This window comes from Salmo salar, chromosome 01, assembly GCF_965601325.2.
Source record: "Salmo salar chromosome 01, fSalSal1, whole genome shotgun sequence".
Taxonomy (NCBI): Eukaryota; Metazoa; Chordata; class Actinopteri; order Salmoniformes; family Salmonidae; genus Salmo; species Salmo salar.
In genome coordinates this window covers 158774773-158801910 of record NC_138291.1, presented here as the reverse complement: position 1 = coordinate 158801910, position 27138 = coordinate 158774773, and the positions used below count along the sequence as shown (strand labels likewise).

At 44.8% G+C, this 27138-nt stretch overlaps 1 protein-coding gene across 3 annotated transcripts in view; it reads right to left on the bottom strand.

Annotated features, from left to right (window-relative positions):
- erbin (erbb2 interacting protein) overlaps positions 1-27138 on the bottom strand; it is a 149173-nt gene that overhangs the window by 23321 nt on the left and 98714 nt on the right. The window contains exons 8-23 of one of the 3 annotated variants that reach the window (XM_045691888.2): positions 26650-26713; positions 26084-26158; positions 24746-24890; positions 22005-22077; positions 18374-18503; positions 18047-18162; positions 14641-14710; positions 12608-12707; positions 11286-11407; positions 10174-10347; positions 9480-9653; positions 9258-9387; positions 8855-9038; positions 6993-8517; positions 5128-5280; positions 3145-3201 (exon numbers count right to left, since the gene is read on the bottom strand). In XM_045691888.2, coding sequence (XP_045547844.1) covers positions 3145-3201; positions 5128-5280; positions 6993-8517; positions 8855-9038; positions 9258-9387; positions 9480-9653; positions 10174-10347; positions 11286-11407; positions 12608-12707; positions 14641-14710; positions 18047-18162; positions 18374-18503; positions 22005-22077; positions 24746-24890; positions 26084-26158; positions 26650-26713 — 3292 coding nt within the window. The remainder of the gene's footprint in view (positions 1-3144; positions 3202-5127; positions 5281-6992; positions 8518-8854; positions 9039-9257; positions 9388-9479; positions 9654-10173; positions 10348-11285; positions 11408-12607; positions 12708-14640; positions 14711-18046; positions 18163-18373; positions 18504-22004; positions 22078-24745; positions 24891-26083; positions 26159-26649; positions 26714-27138) is intronic. The other 2 variants (XM_045691890.2, XM_014137072.3) reach the window with 2 other exon arrangements.

Sequence of the window (27138 nt, the reverse complement as noted above, 5' to 3'; positions counted from 1 at the left end):
TCCAGTGCGGACTGGGGTACCAGCCGATTCTGGCACCTTGGCATCAGAGTCAGACCGAGGCTCCTGCGGTGGACGACTGGTTCAGGCGCGCGGAGGAGACATGGGAAGCTGTCCGTGTTCACCTTCAGCGGGCCGCGCTATGCCAAAAGGAGAACACAGACTGCCACCGCAGAGAGGCCCCGGTGTTCGCACCTGGGGGACCGGGTCTGGTTCTCGACTCGAAACCTGCCCCTCCACCTGCCCTGCCGGAAGCTGGGTCCGTGGTTTGTGGGGCCATTTAAAGTCCTGAGGAGAGTGAACAAGGTTTGTTATAGGTTACAGCTCCCCCCCGATTACCGTATTAACCCCTCGTTCCATGTGTCTCTTCTCAGGCCGGTGGTGGCTGGCCAGCTCCAGGTGTCTGAGGTGCGGGAGGTTCCTCCGACCCCTCTGGACATCGAGGGGGCCCCGGCGTACTTCGTTCGCTCCATACTGGATTCGAGGCGTCGGGTGAGGGGCCTTCAGTATCTCGTGGAGTGGGAGGGGTATGGTCCGGAGGAAAGGTGCTGGGTTCCGGTCGAGGACGTGTTGGACCCTTTAATGCTGCAGGAGTTTCACCGTCTTCGTCTGGATCGCCCTGCGCCTCGCCCTCCGGGTTGTCCCCGAGGCCGGTGTCGATGTGCGGCTCGGTACTGTCACGACTTCCTCCAAAGTCGGTCCCTCTTCTTGGTCGGGCGACGTTCGGCGGTCGACGTCACTGGTCTTATAGCCATCGCCGATCCACCTTTCATTTTCCATTTGTTTTGTCTTCCCACACACCTGGTTTCAATTCCATCAATTCCATGTTGTGTATTTAACCCTCTGTTCCTGCCCAAGTCCTTGTCCGGTATTGTTTATTGTAAGTGCTTTTGCATGTTATGTCTGGTGTGCGTCGGGTTTTGTACCCAGTTATTGATTGTTCTGTTTCCCGGTGGTTTTTATTATTAAACTGCGCCGTTGGAAACACCGTTTTTGCTCTCCTGCGTCTGACTTCTCTGCCGCGAGTACGCACCCCTTACATTGTTCCTCCTTTCTATGTCCTCCGGGCTAAGATGCTCAGCGAAACGTAGACCATGGCAGCTTTCCAGACAGCATCCCTGTAGAATCTGGCAGTGAAGGGGATGATGATGATGATGCCCCTTGGTCTTCAATCGTTTTGCTGTTTCTTCTTGCCGAGGCGATGCACAACATCGATGGCATCACCAACTTTATTCTTCTCTGCAGGCATAACTTCTTGGCAGATGCGGATAGCCTCGAGCCGCACATCCTCATTCTCCACCTCGGGCACGCCATAGAGTCTCAGGTTCCATCTTCTTTGTGTATTGCTCCAGATCAGTGAGACATCTATGGTAGACATTGCTAATCTGTTCCACCTTTTCCACACTCTTTTCAACTTTAGCTACTCTCATTTTCACATCCTTTATTTTGCCACATGCAAACTCGTCTTTTTTAAGCCTTTCGATTACTATGGTTTTTGCGCCTACCATTTTCTCAATGGCGTCAGACCTGGAGTTGATGAGTAAGGAGAGATGAGCTGTCTAATTAGCGATTGAATGTTATTTTTTGTCATCATTGCAAATATTGGCTAAACTGCGCAGGAGGCAGACAGGCAAGTAGTGTTATTTTTTCAGGAACTACGATATGGGAGAAAGAAAGTATAAAGATTACATTTACATTTTAGTAATTTAGCACATGGTATTATCCAGAGCGACTTACAGTGGTGAGTGCATACATGTTTGTGCTGTTCCCCCGTGGGAAACAAACCCACAACCCTGGTGTTGCAAGAGCCATGCTCTACCAACTGAGCCACACGGGAGCCTACATTGGCCTATATCCTAACACAAAACACTGATTGTTTTTTGCTCCAAAGTGTAGGGACCGCAAGATTCGTTACAACAGACAGAGAAGGTTGTTGGATTTATAATATACTGTATATGTTTTGGAATGTTTGGTCAAATCGCCTCAGGGTTTTTATTTCAGCTCTTCAGAAATATGAGGCAGAGACATAGGCTACATAGCGAATGTGTGCGTAAAATAACACATGGGCAGAACATGATCGGGATTCTTAGCTTTGAGGAAGATGTTTCAGTAGGGGCGGGTGGGAGCGAGGCATCCATAGCCACAGATTGAATTACATATCAGTGTAAATGGAATTCTCTCAGTATAAATGGAATTCCATCTCAGTCTAAATGGAATTCTCTCTCAGTATAAATGGAATTCTATCTCAGTGTAAATAGAATTGCAAAAAATGTGCCTGTGTTGAAATAATTATTTCACAGGTCATGGAAAGGGGGAGATTTCTGGGTATCAAATATTTCCAATGAGCATCTTCACATGCAGTCCTCGACTGAGAAGTTTTCATATAGAAACACTGTACATACAGGAGAATACTCATACTTTTAATCGTTTCTTCTGCCTATATCTTGCATATTACTTGCTTTATAAATCTCAATTCCTCGAAACGTCCATGGACACCGCACCATACTGTATATCTAGCCTAGTGATGAAGGTCAAGAGCCCACTCAGTGGACTGGGCTTATGAGCGCTCTAAGCTTCCAACACCATATTCCACCCAGCTTAGTTCTTAATACCAGTATAACTGAAGCAACGCTCCTCCAACCCTCTCTGTGAGACACCGGGGGACCTGGTGGATGCAGATCTCCCATGAGAATAGATAAGCCTGAACAGTAATCTCTTTCAAGGCAGATCTCGTTAATTAGAACTCATTAATCACTGGTGGGGAGGAGGATGGTGCTGCTACGCTACTCCTGCTGCTGCTGGGTCAATACCTCAATCCTCAGCCAGCCAGCTCTCTAATCAGGCTGCTTGGACTGGGCTAGCCCACGCTCTACTTACAGTGGTCAGGAATGCATGTGCTGAAATGGGACAGACAGGCAGGCACTTTATGGCGGGGCCATATGATGGATTTGAAAAATAATTTCACTTGAAGAATACATTGTCAAATACCGTTCTGTTAACAAACTCTTCAATACCGTGTAGGCCTATAACTATTCCCTGGTTTTTATGGTCTGCATTCCTAATATCATACAGTAGGAAAAGAAACACCAATTTTAGATTGGTTTATGGGTGTCCTATGCTCTACATATAGCTCTAGTGTGCACTTACTTTTCGGAGGGTGTCCATGGTGTAGCCCTGTTGTCCTTGAGGACCTAACACGTCATCCTGTAGAGGGAACAATGACAGGTGATTAGTAACAAAGACCATGTGCTGACCACTGTCTGTCGATGACAAACACACCTCTACGCACATTTTTTTAAATAACACTCAACCACATATCACAGCATAGAAATTAGATTCTATGCCTGTGATATGCCTGTGATATGCCTATGCCTGTGATATGTGGTTGTCCCACCTCGCTATCTTAAGATGAATGCACTAACTGTGGATAAGAGCATCTGCTCTGGATAAGAGCATCTGCTAAATTAATCAAATGCAAATGGAATGTAATTCTTCATGTCTTAGGTGAATTAGTTGACCATGATCTGATTGAGGCTAATAATGTTAGTTACATGTTCGGTTAAGATTTTTTTTAATATGTTGTGTTAACAATTAATTCTGACATTTCTCTTAAGTAATTCCAACACCTATGAAAATCTTATCTAAGGATAACATTCTTAACAATGAGGATGATGTTTCCCTACATTGGGGACTACACAGCCAAAAGCAGTGTCCTATAAAAATAATACATAGGAAAGGAAAGAATGGTTCATCATTTTATAAGACTACACGACACCATAATAACACCAGGTGCAAATGAAAGCGTTTGCAGCCATTTTCCACACTAAGACTCAATCTAACACCACACCTACTTCTTCTTTCAACTACATACCCCATACTTACACTGGACAAACACAGTGCTCATCTCCACACAAAGAAGTGAAAGGGTTAAGAGGTGATTCTGAAGTGATCAAAAGAGGAGGCATTAAGCGAGATGATGATTGATGATGAGTCAAGGTGTCGTTAAAAGGGGAGAATCAGTTTTTCAGAATAAATAATCACAGTCTTTGACTAGCGAGGGAGGTGCGCTACATTTTGATTGGAGTGCTGGAAGGTGTGGGGGGGATAAGTGAATCATAGATTGGGAGGGAAGCCAGGTTTAAAAAGGGGCATTTTGTATCATGCAACATGCTACTATTATTATACACATCCGACTCCGTAATATGCAACGTGATGTTATTTCAGGGCAGAGATGAGGGACTTGTAGACTATACTGCTTATCAAAGGCTTCAGACTCAGTGATTTAATTGGATAAATTAGATTCCACTACACCAAGCCAGTGGAATCCCTGTTCAGTATCTCACTGCCAACTGTATCCTATCATATGGCCTATAATGACACACAGCTACTGTCTGACAGAAAATAGGTTAAAGTAGAGAAAAACTCATACAGATAATACAATGGTGCTTCAGCCCTCTTCAACCCTACTACTGTTTGGATAAGGTACTAGTCTGCTCTAAATTGAGAGACTACAAAAATGTTCAACTTATACAACAGAAGCATTGTGCTAGATATGCCAGGTCTCAATTGGTATTTGCAGGATGCCTTTCTACACAGCTAGGAGTTTCCTCTACTTGAATCCCTGATAGAGATTGAAACCGTGAGTTTGCCTACAGTTTAAGGTAGAGTGGCCTTAATGTGCACGGACAAAAGATGCCCCTTTCAAACAAGATAAGTTGCGTCACAGTAAGGAGCTTTACAGTACAAAGGCCCTGTTTCCAATAGTTCTAAAATGCATCCTTCCTTGAATCCTTCTGTAAGGTCATCCCAGATCTGAGGGTTGGAGTGATGGACGCAAACAGAGTGTAGAGAAACCTTGTTTTCATTTCTCATCCCATCACGCACAGATCAGTGACAACCTCATGGATGGGATATCATAAAAATGCTCAATGAAATGATCAATCTTAACTGAGGAGGGCATTGTTTTTCAGAATTGAAAGACGTGGAAGACAAAGAGTCCTTTTAAAAGTATTGGAACGGGGCCAAAGCTGAAAAGTGGTAGGAGACGGCAATCAGATCTGCCTGGGTAGAAAGAGGCTAGGAGCTAGGAGGCTGAGCTGATGTCCAGCCCCAGTACAGTCCGGTACTCACACAGAGGCCCTGGGCTCCGTAGGGCCGTCCGTCTGCGGCAGCACTAAAGACCAGAGAGCCTTGGCTGCCTGTGTGGTGCACGTCCCTAGAGCTGCCGTAGTGAGAGCAGCTCAGCGGGGCATAATTGGAATTATAGGACAGAGACCGGGCGTACTGAGCGGAGGAGGGCGACACACCACATTATACATACAGGCAACACACACATACAGCCAACACACACACAGACACACACTTTAGTGAACATGCATTTCACCAAGTAGTAATGATTAATAAAATAATGTAAATAATATTGTTAATGCTAATATTCCACATGCTTCAACAACATTTGTACATTGCGTTAGTAGCAGCTTGTTTGCTTGTTACTCCAAACATACTGATGCAACATAGACATGCTTAGGGAAACAATCATTTATATACAGTACCAGTCAAAAGTTTGGACACACCTACTCATTCAAGGGTTTTTCTTTATTTTTTACTATTTTCTACATTGTAGAATAATAGTGAAGACAACAAAACTAAGAAATAACAAATATGGAAGGATGTAGTAACCAAAAAAGTGTTAAACAAATCAAAATATATTTTATATTTGAGATTCTTCAAAGTAGCCACCCTTTGCCTTGATGACAGCTTTGCACACTCTTGGAATTCTCTCAACCAGCTTCATGAGGTAGTCACATGTAATGCATTTATACAGTATAAACAGTACCAGTCAAAAGTTTGGACACACCTCCTCATTATTCAAGTTTCTCTTTATTTTGACTATTATCTATATTGGTGTGTGGTCCTCCTACTATGACTCAGGAAAGCATGCAGTTTATTAGGCTACAGACAAAATAAGATGAACTTCACAGGGTGGTGAAAGTGCACGGCGATCTCGATGCTCCTTTCCAATAAATATCAAGGGTTTTATTCTGCTTGACATCGATGCTTGACTGCCGTTTGACAAATACAAATATTCCCGCAATTATCCATAATAATCTCATCATGTAGAGAAGCCTACCTGCACAGCCTACCCATACTGTATCTGTGAGCTGTTGGCTAGAGCGCATGTGCCAATAATACAATAGTTTTTGTGACAAAACTATCAAAAGAGTTGAAAATGCGATGGAAACGTATTCAATACATGAACATTTTTGCGAAAAAGTACATTTTGTGTGCACTAGGTCATCATGCACTGATTTTTATCCACAATACGTTTGGTGGAAACACACTACTGGAGGGAAAAGTGCATATTTTCTTTATACAGATTCTAGAAAGTTAGCATGAAAATTGTCACCAGTTGGATGGAAACCCAGCTACTGATTAAACCATGCTTCTTAGATAACATCAGGGCAGCCACTTTTAAGGCTGCGTTCTGAAGGTGCCCACAGTAACTGTGATGATGAAGTGGCCATTGAGACTGTAGACTGTAGCTCCCATCAACCTGTGCTATCTACGACCCAAAGGAGAGACACTAAGTAACACCCCCAGACTCAAGTCAGCTGGCGTCGCGCTATGGTCACCCTGGAGCCAGGGCTGAGGTCAATAGTCTGAAGTGGCTATTTTCATGTAAGGAACTGGACAGGTCATGAAGATGGATAATGAAACAGAAACACCACTATAATGTGGTTCATGTGGTTTCTGAATGGACGGTGTGAGGTCATCTCAGCTAACACATGATAAAAAAAAAAAAAGACCAAATAACAACCTGGGCTGTTAATAACACCATAACCATGTGATATTCTTACTCATGTTCCCAGTCAAACAGATGTGACCTCTATCGTGGGATATGTCATTAAGATTGGCCATTAAGATTATTATCAATCATACTGAATGAAAAGTACAATCAAATAGATCGCTCGTTAAATATTCGTCAAATACTCTACCTTTTCCATCTTCTTGGCCTCGATGTGGCGCATCACCTGGTCTCTCCAATCCACTGGTACCCTTCCTCCTGCTCCCGGTCCTCCTGGCCCGTCCAACAGCGAGTGCTCAGACTTCACCCTGGGGTGGGGCCTTTTACTGGGGCTGACGTGCTGGTAGTTGAAGTCGCTGACCGACATGGTCCTCTCGGGCAGCTCGTGAGGCTGTGGCCTGGCGCTGTGAGGCCTGGGGGCACAGGGCCCATCTATGCTGTAAGTGCGGGCCGACAGAGGCCTCTGCATGGTCTGGGCTATGGCCAGCGGCAACCGGCCCAGGGTGTGGATGTCCCTGTACGTCATGTAGTCGCCCTCGGGCACCTGCATGCGCCGGGGGTCCCCCATAGAGGCTGTGGAGGAGCTGCTGCTCTGCCTCTGCAGGGTGCTGCTCCGTGGCTGACCACCGGGGGGCAGGTGTCTCTCCTTAGCCCACATGTCACCGGGCTGCTTGGGCCCCATGGGCGGGCCTCTCTGCTGGACCTGGTGGGGATATGGAGGGGCCTGGTTGCGGTTGGAGTAGTTGGTGTTGGCCAGAGAGTGCTGGGGTGGAGGGAGGTAGCCCTGGTCGGGGGGGACGGGGGTCCTATGGGTCCACAGGCCTTCTTTGGGCAAGGCGCTGCTGGTGTACTGGACGTTGTACTGGGGCGGTGGGCCCATGGCCATGCCTGTGGGGACGGGGTAGCGGCCGGTGCTGACAGGAGGCTTTGAGGAGCTGGAGAGCAGGTCGGAGGAAGAGGCTGAGGAGCCGGGGTAGACCTGGAAGGGCTGGTCGTTGAGCAGGGAGGCTGACTTGCTGCGGACGATGCTTTGACCCTGGGCCCCCGGTACGGCTCCGGCCATCCTGCCCACTACGCCACCCTCGTAGGAGCCCCCCTCAGTGTCCAAGGAGTACAGCTTCATCTCCCCTGTCTCGATGTTGGTGATGCTCTGAGCCTTGGCCACCGGGGACAGCTCCTCTGTGCTGCAAGACAGCGACATGTCACTGCTGGCCGTCACGCCCGCCGAAGACGTCCGCACCACCGACGTGGCAGAGTCTAACCTCATGGGTGACACGGCCAATCCCTCGCTGGAGCGGCCGTTAAAGTGGTCGCCCAGCTGGTTGCCGTTCTCCAAGTGGTCTGTAATGGGCGCCGTGGAGTTTTCGTTGTTATACGGCGGAGGCAAGTGGTGAAAGGCCTCCTTGGTGCTTGTGCCATTCTGACAGTCATCCAGTTGGACCCCCATGTTGTCCGGCTGCAGCGGCAGCTTGGCCACGTTCATGTTGATCTGGTCCCACTTGGTGTAGCCGTCGCCCATGCCGTTGTTGATGCCCTTCTTGATGAAGGCCAGCCTCTCCTCCATGGACAGGTCGTAGTCCCCCACAATCTTCTCTGGCTTGGACTCGTAGCACTGCTGGTTCTTCAGGAGGGCCTGCAGGGTCGTGTCTGAGCCGTTGCCGTTCTGGAAGAGAGGGGTGCTTACCTTCTGCTGATTCATGTTCTCATCCTCTTGCCTGGAACAGAAAGCACAACATAATGGTTTGTTGTTGTTGTCGAGTGTTCAGGCATTCAGAGTATAAGCATGGCAGCTGCGCAGGAACCTCGGCCTACACTCGCAATGACTAGGAAATCCAACCTTCTTAGTTAGATCTAGTATGAACACATCCAAAGTTATTTCCTTAGTTTAGCCAACATTTCAAATGAGAAAAAACTTCACTGTTCTATGCACCCTAGTGATCTTTTGATTAGGATGTTTAGAGCTTCTATTTTAAAAGAAATCACATCCATAATAGCAAGTAAATCCCACCCTCCATCCTCAAGAAACCCTGAGAAAAACTAGACTTCACCCACCTGCTCTTGGGTAGGAAGGGCATCTTGGCCTCTCTCTCGGGGGTGCACAGGGAGTTGTCCTGACTGCTGTCCGTGGTCAGAGACACCGAGTCCGACATGCGTGATGGGGATGAACAGTTGCTGTTGTTCTGATTGCTGTTGGCCACTGTCTCGTCCAGCAACGAGTCAGCGTCTTTACCGTCATCTGTCCAACCAAGAGAGGAGAACTCGATCAGTGTGGACACATTCATAGTTCTGAGAGGGTTTTACATGATTTCTGGGTGTACTACCAAGCTGTGTACACTGAGGGCGCATGATGTAATCAACTTGTCAGTAGTTACATAGTTGTAGAACCATCTTTCTAACCGTGTACTACTTCTAGCAGTTGTTAATCCTAAAAGGAGCCATGTGTCTGCCGTGGTACCTTTTTTGTCTTTACTAAGTGCCACCACTTTGGGCTGGTTGATGGAGATCTCAATGAGAGGCGGTCTCATCTCCGCCATCTTCATCTCCTCCTCAGATGAAAGCTCCTCAGAATCCTGCAGAGAAAAAGACTTGACACAAACGACCACAAAATAAATGTGCAAGAGTCACAATGTGTATGGCCAATGAGGTGTGATGTGTAGCACCGTTCAGAGTAGCGTACCTCCAGGGTGTCCTCGTGGTTCATGGTCTTGGTATTGTCCGAGGTCCGGAGTGAGGTCTTCTGGGAGGTGTAGGATTCAGAGGTCTCCAGGGGTACTGTGGAGTCCTGGACACAGACAGGCGCTTTGGGCTCCATCTCTACTGGCTTGCCATTGGCGCGGGGAGCCTCGATCACCTGGTCAAAACCCCAAACCAACAGAAGGTTATATAAAGCAGACTTGTTTCTATTACAGAGTCATTATTAGGTTGTTGTTGTTATGTCATTTGTTACCCATCGAACTTGTAATTAGGTGGCAAGTAAATATTGGACAGAACTGTAATAAAGTGTAACAGTGAATTAATGTACAATAGGCTCATTGAGATTCATTGTATTTCCAATAGAATGTGTTTATATGCAAATGCTTGTGAAACCATACACCACGTGGAGCAGTCTTAATTTTATCTTAGGTTATTTTCCAATACAACACACTGTATCCAAGTTGTTTATTGTCTGTCTGTCTGTCTGTCTGTCTGTCTGTCTGTCTGTCTGTCTGTCTGTCTGTCTGTCTGTCTGTCTGTCTGTCTGTCTGTCTGTCTGTCTGTCTGTCTGTCTGTCTGTCTGTCTGTCTGTCTGTCTGTCTGTCTGTCTGTCTGTCTGTCTGTGTGTGTGTGTGTAGTTTGCACATCTGCCAGTGTTTACAGACAATAGGCTCAACCTTGACTCCCACGTCCTGCACTCCCACATGGATCCGCTCATTAGGTCTGGCATCCTTCCCCGACTCGTCGCCCGACTCATCCTCCTTCAGCCTGTGAGCGATCGACTGGGCCGTCTTCACCATGTTCTTCAGCTCGTCTGGGTACGGTGTCGGGTAGCGCTTCAGGTTGCCCTCCTAAAGAGACATGCACACGTGAGAGAAAAAAAACAGTGAACCAGGAGGGTTCCTCAGGGGGTGGGGAGAGGGACTTGGGTGAGGGACTTGGATGAGGGAGGAGGAGCAGTTGTGCTCGGCTGCCAATGGAGGTGACACTGCTGCTCCTCATTCAGACTGACAGCTTGAGAGGCGGTGCGCCTCTCCCCAGCAGGCCCGTCCTCCCAGTCTGCTGGAGAGACACTGCAGCCAGACAGCCATATTGTGCCAGTGGCACATGTTGGAGACTGTGAGACTATGTGAAACACCACAATTGGTTGGAAAGAAATTATCCAGAACCTCCTCACTATGAACTGCAAGCAGCTTCCATTTCAGTGTGAGACAATAGACATTGGATAACTGGACATTCCGTAGAGACTCCGGTACAGGCAGTAACATGCAGACATCTCTCTATAATACAAGGGAAGAGGGAAATGCCAATCTGTGATAGGTAATGTGGCTGTAGCTTGAAGCCTTCTGATACATAAGGTGACTCAACAGACCTAGATTTTACATTCTAACAGGAGACAGCAAAAAAAACTTGCTTTTACACCAGAAAGCCCATCCCTTGCCATAGTGTTTCAACAACCTTGACAACTTAGTAATGAGGACTGTGTAATGTGCGTAAGCATTGTGAGTACAAAGCAAGGTTATTTGACCCTCATTTTCCTCGCACGCCAACTGGACATCGTTTTTCATCTACTTTCATTAGCTCACATTTGCATAATATCACCCTCTGACACTTTGTCAACCACACTAGCTACAATCTACAACACAGTGAGGAAAGAGAGGTGTGTGCATACTGTGTACACAAGTGTGTGTGTTTGTAAGTGTGTGTATCAGCGTGTGTGCATTTATGTACGTAAGCAAGGTGCCTCTCGCTGTCTGCAAGTGTGTGTATGTGCGGGCTGAGTACTGACCCGCGGAGGCGTCTCCCTCTCATCCTTGTCCTCGTCACACTCGAAGGCCACCTGGGCCCGCTGCTTCCTCTGCTCCTCCCACAAAGAGGGGTTGAAGCTCTCACTGTCAGAGTTAGGGATGCCTGAGGAGGAGACACACACCACACATCCTCTTTCTAGCTGCACAAACCTTTATGCAGTACTCCAATTACATTTGTTATGCATACATCTACAGATAAAGTAAAATAATTGAATAAAATGTTATGAAACCTTACCAGTTATATACCACTAATTAACACATTCTCAGTTTTGTAAATGTATGTTTGTGTTATCAATACCACTTGATATCCAAACATGGTTGTGTGAGTTAAGTTAATAGAGTATTAAAAATACAGGTGAGAATTCTGTTTGTTTTTGACAACTCAGCTCAGTCATGATTTCCGGACCAGTTCTCTCTAAGTCTGGGCTGTGTTTGAAGCCAAGATTCCACTTCAGAGCAGTACAAAAGTTGTGTTGCTAGGAAACAGGTTAAGACTTTTTAATCTCACCTCCTGAATCCATTTAGTTTCAATTTTGGAGATTTGCCTCTGTTCCTGGCAAACAATGAGAGCTTGTTTCAGGCCCAAAATGTTCAAAGCACCGACATTCCAATTAAGGGGCTGGCTAGATCTGGCGGGTGCCCCAAAAACAAATTGGAACGCAATAGCAGTGAATTAATAAAAGATTCACAATTTCCCCTCCAAGGCCTAGCACCTGTAAGCTGCAGCATCCTCTCCCCCACAGGAGGTCAGAGAGAGAGGAAGAGCAAGCAGCCATGCTAACCGATGTAACAGTAAACCTAGTGCCCAAAGTAACATATGTAGAGAAGGAGGGGTAACGGATCGTTTTTCTACCCCCCCCCCCCCGTCCTCCTCCTCCTCAGATAAAGGAGATAAGGTGGCCAACACAATAACCATCCAAGACAATCATGTCCTGGTTGCCGGAATCACATGATCAAATTTATGATTGGAGGTAGATAAAGAATGAGAAGCAGATAATGAAATATGATCATTGTGGTAGCGATTACACTGGAAGTTTGGCACTGAAACAACACAGTCAGCCTGGAATTTAGTAGGATGTGACCTACCTCGATGGTGGCCCAGTTATTTTAATAATCCCTGATCTGCCATAGATAGACTAATGAAATAGGAGGGGAAACATGACATTTGTGTATCTAAACACATACTATATAGATCAGTGATCACCACAAGGAGAGATGTATTGTAAAGGTGCTAGAACAGGACCTAACCCATAGATAGTAGGTCTTTGTATTAGTTTAAAACTCCAGATTGTCTAGTACTCACAGTCCTCTGTCCTGGTCTGCTGGGGGAACATGTAGTTGGTGAGAACCGTCTTGTGGGTCTCTGGATCCTCCTCCTTCTGTAGAGGGATGAGGGGCTTCGACTGTGGGGGAGGGGAGAGAGAGAACAGAAGACAGTGGTATAATAATACATGTTGAATATCCGGATGGCTTTTGAAAACTGTCATGAAAATGTCTTGACAAATAATAGTATGTCAAATAAGCAAGGGAGAGAACAGTCATAGGAATCTTTCATGAATAGGTCTACATATTCACTGGTGGAAATCATCCATTTCATTTGGTTTCCAGGTACACCAAGGGCTTTGGACAGTAGCATTATGAGATGATCAGAGCTCTATTTCCTTGGAGGAGGGAAAATTAGGCCTTCCTCAGCCTGGCTGACCTCGACCAGAGACATCCGGGTTGATTATTAAACTCTGTAGTGTGTGTGTGTGTGTGTGTTTGTGTTTCTGACTGTGTTGGGCAATTAAACCACAGTAGATAACAATCAATAAGGAGCCCAGCTGGCAGGAGCTAACCCCGTTCACATCATTACCACAACCTCCTAATTAAAACCCACTGGGGAAGAACTGGGCCTGTAATCACAAAGTGTGCTGATCTAGGATCAGGTCTCTCCTTTCTTACTGATTATGATTAGAAAGGCACAAATGATGCTAGATCAGCACCCTTTCTACTCCAACACTTTGTGAATACGGGCCCAGGGCTGCAATTAAAACATCAACTCTTCTGAAAAAGTGGACTGCTGGACTAACGTGTCCATCCAACCTATATTCAATCAAAATATGCCTCTTTGTTTTAAGGAGAGCCTCTCTCTCTCTCCGGTCTCTGGTCAAATCCTCTCAGCACAGTGAGTGGTCAATGGCTGTTAGCTTGGGGCTTTGGAGAAAGGCCCTCCATGCGATATGGTGTGTGGAATTAGATACCGTGGAAGTGTTTTATTGGGTTTAAGCTGTGTTTTGACAGATTGTACTGTGTCCAATGGGATTAGTCTGAGGCTGGCTGTCGGGAGCTGCTGGTTGCACAACTACACTTGGCCGCTCTCAAACCCCTGAAAAACAGTTACTGTAGGGGTGCCAAATGTGCCAAATGTTTCATTACACCGTTTGAGGAGCGGAGAGACAAGGAAGTGCACTGCCGTCCACACGTTTGAGAGCAGCTCAGTGGCCACTCGTGTGTGTGTGTGTGTGTGTGTGTGTGTGTCAGATACTCAATTACAGCTCTCCCTCCCACTCATACCATTCTGATGACACTCGAGGGAGGATTTTGAAATAAGAGGGTCATAAAACAACAAGCACCTCCATACAAACAATGAGTAAGTTTACATGCAGACCAATAATTAGATCTTAAACTGATTATGGCAGTAGACAGATTATGCAATAGTCATGTAAACACCTTACACTGTTTATCTTAATCGGCGTTAAGGTCAAAATCGAAGTAAGCATTCGCCGATTAAAACACCTGGTTTTCTGAACAATCTTTCAAATTATTAGTATGTAATGTAAATGTATTAGGACATGTAAACACGTTAATCGGCATTCCAGCTGTGTATTTGTTCTGTGCATGTGCTAGCAGCAGCTGAACGAGCCTCCCTCTTTAGCACGAGTAAAGTGTGTTCAGAACAACTGAACGTACGTGTCTTAGAAGTTGTTTTCACATACAAACTTTATATGTTCGAATTAAGAATCAAATATCCTTCCCAAAAATAAAATGCTCACTGTGGTAGAACGTTTGTTTTGGTTGGTGATTTTCCGCATTTTTAAAGTGCCATCAGGTAGCCTGATTTCAGATGTGTCCATGTAAACAGAATTATTAGGGAAATCGTTCTTCTTGCAAAGCATGTAAACGTTTTAATCAAACTATTATATTAATCCGACTAGCCACAATAATCACATTATTGTGTGCATGTAACCGCACTCACTGAAGAGATTTCCCTGCCAGTAAAGAAATAAGCCTGTATGAAAAACAGAACAAAGCCCTGAAAGCCCCATAGTGAAAGCCAAGAGGCCGTGTACACACCTGGTTCTCAGACAGCCACATAGCAGTCATCTGGTTAAGCTTGGTGAAGCTGTAGGGAAGGTTCCTCAATCTGGACAGAGAAATACAGAGAAAAGCGTTATAGTAAAAGTCATGAAGCACATTACCGACCTCAGAAAGACATGGGACAGATCTCAACTGACAAATAAAAGTAATGCACATGACCATGTTTCTGTATCCATAATGACTTTAACCACACTTTATTTGAGAGATACTGCTGTCCGATACTAAGAATGGCCCAAATCTTTGAGTACCATGTCTAACATCTATAGGATAACTTTCTAAAGCGCACAGAGAATCAGATAAGCCTACAGTACATTTTGAACAGGTAGGAAACAGGTGCTGTGTCTCCAACGCCAAAGCGGAGAGTGCAAAACGAGTGGTCCCAGGGTAATAAACGGGTCTCTTCCTCTCTATAAAAACTGGAGGATGGGAACTTAATTACAGCAGGCTGCAGGGTTACTGCCGAGTCATGGTAAAATCTATTTAGTGCTTCTGTTAGCGAGTGGACAGGCCATGGCCACTGTGTCTCTGTCTAGGGCCCTGCCTGGACAAAACCCTTGAAATAACCTCCATCAGGAAGGAATTGGGGTTTTGTGAGTGTCTTAAATCAATCCACTTAATCTTCCTGGTCCAAATTTAGGCTTTAATTCCTGTATCATTATGCACCAATTATTAACTTTCACGATCTCAGGGAATGTGTGTGTGTGTGTGCATGTGTGTTCGTGCGCAAGGTAGGGGAATGCATTCTGATTCTGACATTATTTTCCTTTATTGCTGACACACACGGCCCGTGTGTGCTTTTTTAGTGCCTTATATAATCCACTTTGGTGGCGGGCGCAGCAGAGGGAGATTGCTCTGCTGCCAGCGCTGGTTCCAATAAGCTGGATGGACATGTTTTACAAGGCACATGTGGCAACGGTAGCGTGGCTTTGCACAACAAAGGGAGCAGCTGGGAGACTGCTGCCATTTTAACTACTGTGTTAAACTAGTCTGTCGACTACTTGAGCGCTCTAATGAAATGCTCTGAGAACACCAGAAATAATGAATCATATTGAATTGACTGATGTTTACGGCGATAAGCAAGAAAAAGAGTTGTGTCGATAAAAGATTGGGTTAGCAGTGTTTCCCCCAGGAATTCTTTCTGGCAGCAGTTTTAAAGCAAATGTCCTGCAATTCTACACATTTTGCCATGGTTTATGCAGTGATCTTGTTCTACATGTTTTACTCTTCCTTACTGTCTAGTTTTTATTTTGGTGGTTCTTAGTTCTAAATTATGAAAATATATTACTCCATTATCTTTTCAATATACTTTATATCAGGTTTTAGACTTATTTTTTGGATTGGCAGTAACAATTTAGCAGCAGCGTCCAGGACATAAAATGTACCTTTTGGTCCACCAGCCACTGTGGCAGGTAATCTACCAGCCACTCAGATTTTTTACCAGACAATTTTTTTTTATTTTGCTAAAATTACAGGTGAGCATGCTACTGTTCCTAAAACAATAACGGTATTACTAGTAAGAAGTAATGTGCTACAGTATATTGATTCATTTCATTTTTTGTGAAGTGAGTCTTCTCAAAATATCAAAGATGAGACAAAAATGTTCACCTGCCCCTTTAAGGGGGGTTACCGTGGTAACGCAACTTGAAACAACTTTGTGCCTGTGAGACTGACATGCTGACTAGGCCGGCCATGCGGTGCGCCATCGTGTGCATGTTTATTTTGTCCATCCACACCAGGACACCCAGGTTGAAATATCAAAACAAACTCTGAACAAACTATATTAATTTGGGGACAGGTCGAAACGCATTAAACATTCATGGCCATTTAGCTAGCTTGCTGTTGCTAGCTAATTTGTCCTGAAATGCACAAGGTCCTCTAGTCTGACAATTAATCCACAGAGAAAAAAGGGTAAACCTAGTTAGTTTATAGTAATCTCTCCTCCATCAGTTTACTTCTTCTTCGGATTTTATATGGCGGTTGGCAACCAACTTTAGAGTGCATTATCACCACCGACTGGAGTGTGGACCTCAGTTCAGCTTTCAATCACCAACGTGGGTATATGCCCCTAAGAACCAATGAGGAGATGGAAGAGGCGAAACTTGCAGAGCATCAAGCGTAAAAATTAGAACCAAGTTCTATTTTAGTGCCTGGCTACGCAAACGCTGGTTAATGCGCAAGAGCAGTTTGGATGAAATGATTGAATAACATGTGCGTGTACATTTATTTTGCAATGCCCGCGCACATAATGCTCGCGCCATGAGTGTTTCATGCGTTTATACCTGTCCCCAAATTAATATAGGTGGTTTAGAGTTATATTATATTTCAACCTGTACGTCTGGTGTGGATGGACAAAATCATCAACATGTACGCGATGGCGCACATGTCAGTACCTCTTTCCTAGCAGTTGAAACTCAAACATTGAAAAACAACCTAGCTTGTGAACAAAACAATGTAAATAGCCAAGAAACACAAGGACAAAGTCTCACTTAAGTAGACTTTCGTTTCAAGTAAATTAGACCAACTTTCATGACTGCGCAGCACTGTAGAACACAGGTAGTGTTGCAGCGCGAGTCGGAATAGACTTGTAGTTCTTCATTTACCAGCTATGAAACAAAATGGCAGAAATACTTTGAAAGCCGCTACTGCAGCATTTATTTTACTATAAATGTGATCATACTTGACTATATGTATTCACAAATGTGAGTTAAATGCTCGCACTGTGGAGCCCTGACCACCCACCAACTTGGCTGGTAAAATAGACATCTTACCCGCCAATGCCAAAATCTACCTGCATTTGGCAGGTGGCTGGTGTTAATTTTAGGACCTGAGGGCATCTGCTAAATTAATATAGGGGAAACACTATGTGATGCTGTCAAGTTTGGAGAGAGAGAGAGCAAGAGAAAGAGAGGACGAGCGTAGCCTCTCCTGCAGTGTATGTGACTCTTCATTCAACTCTGACAAACCTGTTACCTTACGCTGATAGTACTACAGATTAACTTGCAACCTACAGTATATGCCAATGTAGTCATATTTTCAACAATGCCTCTACACATTTGTTAACCCTGTGTTATGGTGATTCATGTTCCCCTGTATTATCTGTGATAAGGGGTGTAGCAGGGTGGAGATGGGGGTGAGACAGGGGGCAAAACAGGAGTATAAGGGGGAGACAGAGGGGCAAAATAGGCATACAGGGGAGTGAGACGGATGAGTTGCCCCAAACTAATCATAAGACTGTGCGATGAAGCCAAACTTTGTAAATTAAAGAGTCACCATCAAATCTGGTCTCCTGCCTGTCTGGCTGCTCTTCAGATTGCATCAACAATCTGACTGGACTGCCACGGGGCTGAGACTTGGGGGAGAGAAAGGCGGAGGCTTGACTCACTTGTTGTCGCTGAGATTGATGACCTTGAGCTTGGTCATGTCTCCCATCTCCTCAGGTAGAGACTCCAGCTTGTTGGAGTGCAGGAACAGCACAGTGGCACTCTTCCAGCTGCCCATCTGGGTGATGTGGGGAGGAGAGAGAGAGAGCGAGACCAGGAGACATCAGCACACAGCTGAGGCTGGACACAATAAATTGCTGTATGCGCCCCCACGCACGCACGCACACACACGCATTCATGTTTTATAAATAAGCACACATTAGCACAGCGTGCACACAATAACACCAACACCCACTGAAACACACACAGTGTTTGACCCCCATGCTCACCTCTGGGGGCAGCTGTGTGAGGAAGTTGTGGTCAGCGGCAAAAGTGCGTATGCTGACACACTGTCCAATGGAGGAGGGCAGAGCCTCGATCTCGTTAAAACTACAGTCCAGCTCATCCAGGGCTGCCAGCCTATAGAGAAAGAAGAGGAGGAAGAAACAGGGGGAAAAGAGGAGGAGGGCTTTTCATTTAGGACAACTAAACAGAGTTTATGTCTCATTGATTCCAGAGGCTTTTTTTTTCGCAAGGGGCGAGAGAGTTTTATACCACAGTGGGGGAAGAGAGAAGTCCTAAAAAGGTATTTTTCCTGCTCGAACTAGCCAACATTCCGAGGAATCTTCTGACTAACTGTCAGGTTCCAATATCGTCTAGGACTGCACTATACGGCATATGACCCTTTTATGAAGAAAAAAAAGGAGAAAAAAAAGAGTGAAAGATACTCACTGGAGAATAGAGGTTACTCTACATCTGAGACTCTTCCAGATCTGGTTCTCATTATTCTGTTTGGAGTTTGGCTCAGGAATATGCAAGCGAGCATTCTCTGAATATATCTGGGGTTGCTATTCCAGCATTCATTTAAAAATACATACTGTGCATAAATGATTCACGTGGACCTGAATTTAAGATGGAGTTGAGCCAGAGTTTTCCCTCCTGGAATCCAATGGGAGCTCTGGTGTTAAAATAAGGACAGGTACAATGATACCTGATATCCTCTTAGATGGAGCAACAACAGACAAGATCAGGGCCATATTGGCTTCTCAGAGAAGGAGTGCTGATCTAGCATCAGTTTAGCCTTTTAGATCATAATGAATACAATTATATGGACAAGGGAATCTGATCCTAGATGGGCACTCCTACTCTGAGATGCTTTGTGAATTCGGGCCCAGGCCTCTATTCACGTCATAAAAAATTCCAACATTAACTGAAATGGCTGGCCAAGGTCAGTTAGAATAGTTTTTATCAACTGCAGACAGGGCTCTAAAGTGTGACCATTTTGGTAGCATACGCTACTAAATATTTTTCTGTGCGCCCTTACATTATATTTTGGGAGCACCGTGCTCCTAGAAAAATAATCACCCAGATAATAATTGTTGTAATGAATAGGCTTCGTACCATTGATTTTAAGTGCCCTAAAGATAAAAGTGAGCGCAGATTTGTTACTGTCATGGTTGCACCATTACTACAGCGAAAACAGATTGTTTCTAGCACAAAACAGATAAAAATATACACGATATATACAAACATATGTGGACACCACTTCAAATTAGTAGATTCGGCTGTTTCAGCCACACCCGTTGCTGACAGGTGAATAAAATTGAGCACACAGCTATGAAATCTCCATAGACAAACATTGGCAGTAGAATGGCCTTACTGAAGAGCTCAGTGACTTTCAACGTGGCACCGTCATAGGATGAGTCTGTTCGTCAAATTTCTGCCCTGCTAGAGCTGCCCCGGTCAACTGTAAGTGCTATTATTGTGAAGTGAAAACGTCTAGGAGCAACAACAGCTCAGCCGTGAAGTGGTAGGCCACACAAGCTCACAGAACGGGACTGCCTTTTGTCCTCGGTTGCAACACTCACTACTGACTTCCAAATTGTCTCTGGAAGCAATGTCAGCACAAGAACTGTTCGTTGGGAGCTTAATGAAATGGGTTTCCATGGTTTCCAGACCAGCCACACACAAGCTTAAGATCACCATGCGCAATGCCAAGAGACGGCTGGAGGGATGTAAAGCTCATCGACATTGGGCTCTGGAGCAGTGGAAACGCGTTCTCTGGAGTGATGAATCACGCTTCACCATCTGGCAGTCTGACGGACGAATCTGGGTTTGGCGGATACGAGGAGAATGCTACCTGCCTGAATGCATAACGGCAATAGTAAAGTTTGGTGGAGGAGGAATAATTGTCTGGGGCTGTTTTTTATGGTTCGGGCTAATGCCCGACACAACAGTATACAATGACATTCTAGACAATTCTGTGCTTCCAACTTTGTGGCAACAGTTTGGGGAAGGCCCTTAACTGTTTCAGCATGACAATGCCCCCGTGCACAAAGTAAGGTCTTTACAGAAATGGTTTGTCGAGATCAATGTGGAAGAACTTGACTGGCCTGCATAGAGCTCTGACTTCAACCCCATCGAACAACTTTGGGATGAATTGGAACGCCGACTGCGAGCCAGGCCTAATCGCCCAACATCAGTGCCCGAACTAACTAATGCTCTTGTGGCTGAATGGAAGCAAGTCCCCGCAGTAATGTTGCAACATCTAGTGGAAGCCTTCCCAAAAGAGTGAAGGCTGACATAGCAGCAAAGGGGAGACCAACTCCATATTAATGTTCAGAATTTTGGAATAAGATGTTCGACGAGCAGGTGTCCACATACTTTTGGTCATGTAGTGTATATTTTTTTATTTGTGGGAATACTTGGATTTGGGAACCTATTTCCTAAATTAAATACATTTTCAGCTGATTTTACAGTCCTAATTATAGAATTGCTTTACTAAAAACTTTGGTAGCAAAACATAAAAAAAACACTTGCTGGACGGTTTTGTACCGCGGGTCGACTGTTGCCAATCTCTGCTCTAAAGCAACTGAGTAAAGAAAGGAATCTGAGTCCGCTTCTCAGAAGTCAAGACCAGGGACAAACAAGAGCGTAGGTAACCGATGACGATATTGGTCAAAATGTAAAGCAAATGTAATAAAATGCAAGATGATTAAATACATTTAATCAGTATGCTTCACAATCCTGGTTTGGGATAAAACCACAGTTCCTCTTGAAATCACATTCATAATCCTGCCCAGAAGCTTTTCCTAATCTGGGACCAGGAAATATAAATTAACATACAGGGTATTTGGCAATGTTTTGAAACAAAAAACAAAAAGAACTAAAATGGACCAGAAAGGAAAAATTATAAAAATTATAACTCTGTCAAATTTAAAACATAGATAAAGCATAAACCAAGTTGCCATTTTAAAACAGTCAATCGTGAAATGCTAGTTGGCTACCACACAAAATTTGTTGGTGGATTAAAATAAATTTGTCGCTCCATAGGAATGATCACGTCTATAGTGAGAGGTCAGAGGTCAAGTGTTAACCACCGCCTGTATTGACTGTGTTACCAGGGGCATAATCCATACTCCAATTCTGTTGCAAAACATTTCTTAAAAGGAACAAAATGGAACGGGGAGGGACCTACCCAAATGTTTCCAATAAAAACTTGTTTTAGTGGCAAAACTGTTTGGCTAATGATTACACCCCTGGCAGCAGCAGTCAACCACCAACAGCTGGCCTCCTCACCTGTCATAAATCGATGAGTGTTGGCCAAGCAGAATTAAACAGGGGCTTTAATCTGTCAATACGGTATTCGGAGGTTCCTCAGGTCAGGATTACCATTGTCTCCATTCACAATGGAGGAGCCAGGCTTAGATCACTCACCTATATAATTGGGACTAACGCCTCAATCACAACCATCAATCGTCTCATATCTGGCACGTTTGTAGAAACAGGTCAATTAATCAAACCTAGCCCTACATTGGTGTACTGTACTGCAGCATTCTGTGATATGTCTGGATGAGGATCAATGCAAACCAATCAGGGTGGGTTTAGTTGTTTAAAACCTATGGCTTAAATTGTACTCACCCGCCGACGGAGTCTGGCAGATACATGAGCTGGTTCTCATCCACTTTTAGGGCGGTTAGTTTCTTCAGGGAGCCTGGGGGGGAAGGAACAGGGAGAAAGAGGGGGAAAGAGGGGAGTATGAAAGAGAGAGAGAAGTCAGCGAGAGGGGTGTTATCTCAGCTGCATCACCTAAAGAGGAGATCCTTTACAGTTACGCAACAGATGAATTCATACCACCATCTGGTTTATGTAACTGGTTTATGACCATAGATTGGGGTCGAATAAATTGCAGAGTGACTCCAACTGTATGCAATGCTTTATCTTATTTGATGGGAAAGCAGAGCATGCCCTGTATCTCTTTTTTTCAGAGTGACACCAACATATCATACCAAGAGGCAGTGCTTACACTGCAGACATTTAGCTGTGCCGCTGCGCCATGACAAAATCATTGCGCCATGCAAATAAAATATGGAACATCAGAAAATATTTATAATGCAGGGCACTTTGAAGATGCTTGAACAGTCCACATTGACTTTTCCTCTGCAAACAAAACGAGTAATGAATAGAAAAGTCTGACAACGCCATAGTAGAATATCCAATTACCTAGTCGGCTTGTTGTGTGTTCTATGCAAGAGTAATATTCTATTCAAAGCGCACTCAAGTTACGAAAGCTATAGGGAGGGAATTACCAGAATCGAATACAGGGATACTCAACTCTTAACCTACGAGGTCCGGAGCCTGCTGGTTTTCTGTTCTACCTGACAATGAATTGCACACACCTGGTTTCCCAGGTCTAAATCAGTCTCTGATTAGAGGGGAACAATGAAAAAATCCTGTGGAACTGGCTTCAAGGTCCAAAATTGAGTTTGAGGGGAATATAGGCTGCAAAAATAGGCTACATTTATTTAGTAGACTCAAACTTACCAGCCGCACTGGTTTACACTTTATATGGCCTGCGTATGGTCTAATGAACGAAAGCCTGAATTCATGTAATAATGAACTGATAATGAACTGAATTATCGAAAACAAATAGGCCTACTTGCTTGCACTTTGTGCAGGCTGTGTATCCATCTACTGTGTTGTTGTCCTTCCAAACTGGGGATTTCACTTGTGCAGCACCTGATTCCACGAAGGTGTTGTAGCCTATTCCCTTATCATAAACGTTCTTTTTATTTCTCCGGTTAGGCCCACATTAGCCACTTTCGTGTGAGCTAGGCTATCCAGGTAAAGTAAACTTGGCAACAAGTCGTATTCTCACGTGGGGAGGGGGAACATAATCTCTACGTGTGTACAAATTAGAACGTTTTAGCACCACACAAATAAGGGACAGTTCCCGACTCCACACACTCTCAATGCGTAGCTGGCTGGTAGCCTTATGTCTGCCTAGCCACTCACAGAATAGAATTCACAACACAATGTAACACAATATACTCCTGGGTTGTTTTAGAAGTGGAGGAGAGATTGACTTCATCAATACTTGTTTTTGTAAGAAGTGTTGGCAGGCTGAATGCACCAAGGTTTCTGTTTATACTACTAGCACACAGCTCAGACACCCATTCAAACCCCACATGACATGCCACCAGAGGTCTCCTCACAGTCCCCAAGTCAAAAACAGACTATGGGAGGCGCACAGTACTACATAGAGCCATGGTTATATGGAACTCTATTCCATATCAGACAAAATTATGCAGCGTTGAAGCTGAACACAGTGGCCTCCATCATTGAAACCAAGATTGAAATCTTTGGCCTGAATGACAAGCGTCACGCCTGGAGGAAACCTGGCACCATCCCTACGTTGAAGCATGGTGGTGGCAGCATCATGCTGTGGGGATGTTTTTTAGCATCAGGCACTGGGAGACTAGTCAGGATCGAGGGAAAGATGAACGGAGCAAAGTACAGAGAGATCCTTGATGAAAATCTGCTCCAGAGCGCTCAGGACCTCAGACTGGGGCGAAGGTTCGTCTTCCAACAGACCCTTAGCACACAGCCAAGGCAACGCAGGAGTGGCTTCGGGACAAGTCATTGACTGTCCTTGAGTGGCCAATCCAGAGCCAGGACTTGAACCCGATTGCACATCTCTGGAGAGACCTGAAAATAGCTATGCAGCGACGCTCCCCATCCAACCTGACAGAGCTTGAGTGGATCTGCTGAGAAGGATGGGAGAAACTCCCCAAATACAGGTGTGCCAAGCTTGTAGCGTCATACCCAAGAAGACCCGAGGCTGTAATCGCTGCCAACAATGTACTTAGTTAAGGGTCTGAATACTTATGTAAATGTGATATTTCAGTTTTTATTTGTAATTAATTTGCAAAAATGTCTAAAAACCATTATGGGATATTGTGTGTAGATTGATGAGAAAAACAGTATTTATTCAATTTTAAAATAAAACTGTAGCGTAACAACATTTTGAAAAAGTAATGGCCTCTGCATAATTTTCGAATGCACAATATATTTGAGCCATTCATTCCAGAAGGAAATTATATTACAGACAGTATATTTCTCTTCACTTCAGAATAACAACCAAGCTGTTCCTTAGACACACAATGGCTGGCACGACGATGCAGTGGCACTATGTCTGGTCACTGGGCTACGTCAAACAGACTTTATTATGGGGTAAAGAGATGGGCACTTAGTGTGTTTGTTTGTGCATGCATATTTGTGTCAGTCTCTGTGTGTGTGTGTGTCTGTGTGAGTGTCTGTATTTGTGCCAGTCTGTGTGTGTGTGTGTGTGTGTGTGCGTGCGTGTGTATGTAGCTGCTCACCTATGGATCCGGGCAGCTGTGTGAGTGCATTGTTAGAGAGCAGTAGGTCCTGCAGGCTCTCACAGCCACAAATCTGCTCGTCCACCATCTCCAGGTTGTTCTTGGAGACGTCAAGGTAGGACAGCTGCTTCAGAGCGCCTAGCATCTGGAGATCACACACAGGTATGAATACAAACACGCAGGGGCACAGACACGTGCACACACACACAGAAACCTTTATTAAATTACGTTCCATTGAGATTGTAATGTCTTTTGTGTCTTTTTCCTTTCTAGATATTGTTTACCGTTTTTGACAAATCTCTCAAAGGTTCCCTTGAAAGTACAAATGGGGTGATATTAGTACTAGGCTATATATAGGGCACTGATCTCTACTGAAATGAGAAACGGGGAGGTTTGAGGCTGACAGGGCTAATTAAACTTGGAATTACATCGAGGGGTTAAAACAGCCACAGGAATACCCCTGGCCTGACCAATCTGAACACAGGAACCCGAAAGCCTGCAATCCCCCCCCCCCCCACACACACACTTTCACTGAAATGAACAAAAGATAAAAGGAAAGGGAAAGAATGGGTTGGCTGACTTGGTTTCACTATAATAAACACTAGCGCAGTGAAATGCTCTGTACATGTCACCGTTCTTAGGCATTGTTTATTTAAAAACATTTTTTTTATAATGTTCTGCATTGAGGCCAGGTAGAATTCAGTAATCTTAACAGAGGAATAGCCTATAATTGCGGGGTTGGTGGTGGTGCTGTCAAAATGCTAGCGGCGCGCTAATGCTTTAATTATGACCTATTTACCAAACAAGCTCGACATATCCATGAGAAAGAAAGAGAGGGACAGAGGGGGAAAGAGAGAAACAGAGAGAGAGCGAGCGAGCTTATGCAACAGAAGGTGTGCTGACAACAAACCATAACAAAACACAATCGTTTGAATTATCACTGAATGACATTGAACCAACAGATTAATTGGTCTGTGGCTTTGTCATTCGTGACATGAATCTTATTACGATGGGCATGCAGCAAAACTACCCAGAGTGCAACAGAGGCATTATTACAACTTCATAACATTGCCATTGCATTATCGCCATCGTTCAGGCCTATAATAATATACTACTATGTTAGCTTGAACAAAGCAATGTTGATCAAAACAGTTTATTTTACCTTAATTTTACCAGGCAGGTTAATTATGAACAAATTCTTATTTATAATGACAGCTCTGGGGAATGACTCATCACCATACTGTAGGTAGGAGAAGACAGGACAGACACTATGAAAGCCGAGGCACTGTACAGGAAGACTAAGTCTATGGGGAGTTGAATGGCAGTTCATCATTTTACCCCTGGTAGGAATGTCAGTCTGTTTCCATCCATCCACAACTCTTTGATTCCAGTGAGCTGCTCCAATACCTCAGGCTGGAAAAAAGAGAGAGAGAAAGAGAGAGGGAGAGCGACACAGAGAGCGACACAGAGAGCGAGACAGCGAGAGGGAGAGAGAACGAGACAGAGAGACAGCGAGAGAGCCAGACAGCAAGAGAGAGACAGCGAGAGAGAGAGAGACACACACATAGAGAGACGGTAAGGGAGAGAAATGTTAGATCAATTAATTTACAACCATACAGGAATAAGTGTGCATATTAGCCCTACTATTAGCCATACAGTCTCTCAGACACTTTAAAGGGATGCAAATAATTTGTCTGAAGCGACCTCTTCTTGACTCACTTCCCTCCTCCACACAGGTCTGAGAGAAGCAGACGGGTTACCACGTAGGACCTGTCTCCGTATTGCTGTCACCTGTCTTCTATCTCCAGATCAGTGAACGAAGATGGGGAGATGGAGATGAAGACACTGACTTCAGAGTACTGAGGTTCAGGCTTGGGAGGACAGAAAGACAGACAGACACTCACCACTTCAGTGAACTCGTTACTCCCTAAGTCCAATCTCTCCAGCTGGGTGAGCTTGTGCATGCTTCTGCAGAGGGAAAGGGAAAGAGAGAGAGAAAGAGATTGATGTTGAGCAAAGGAGCTGGGAATACAAGGAGTCAACCACAACAGCAGCATTTGCGTGCTCATTCATTCATTCATTCATTCGTGTGTGTGTGTGCGTGTGTGTGTGTGTGTGTGTGTTGTGTGTGTAGTGTGTGTAGTGTGTGTGTGCAGTGTCCCTGTAGTCTAGTTTCTTAAAACACTGCTTTATGTGGTATATCATCCATGGCCTGTTATAGCAGTCTCCAGCCCAGGCTTCACTCTCACACATTTAAGGCAGATTTCGTCACAGCAAAAAGCAGCATAACATTTCACACAGATACTCAGACGGTTATGTTACACCAGGGGGGCATGAAGAATTTAACGACATGGCAAAGACGTTTGTTCAGGGTTGGGATGTGGAATTGGAGA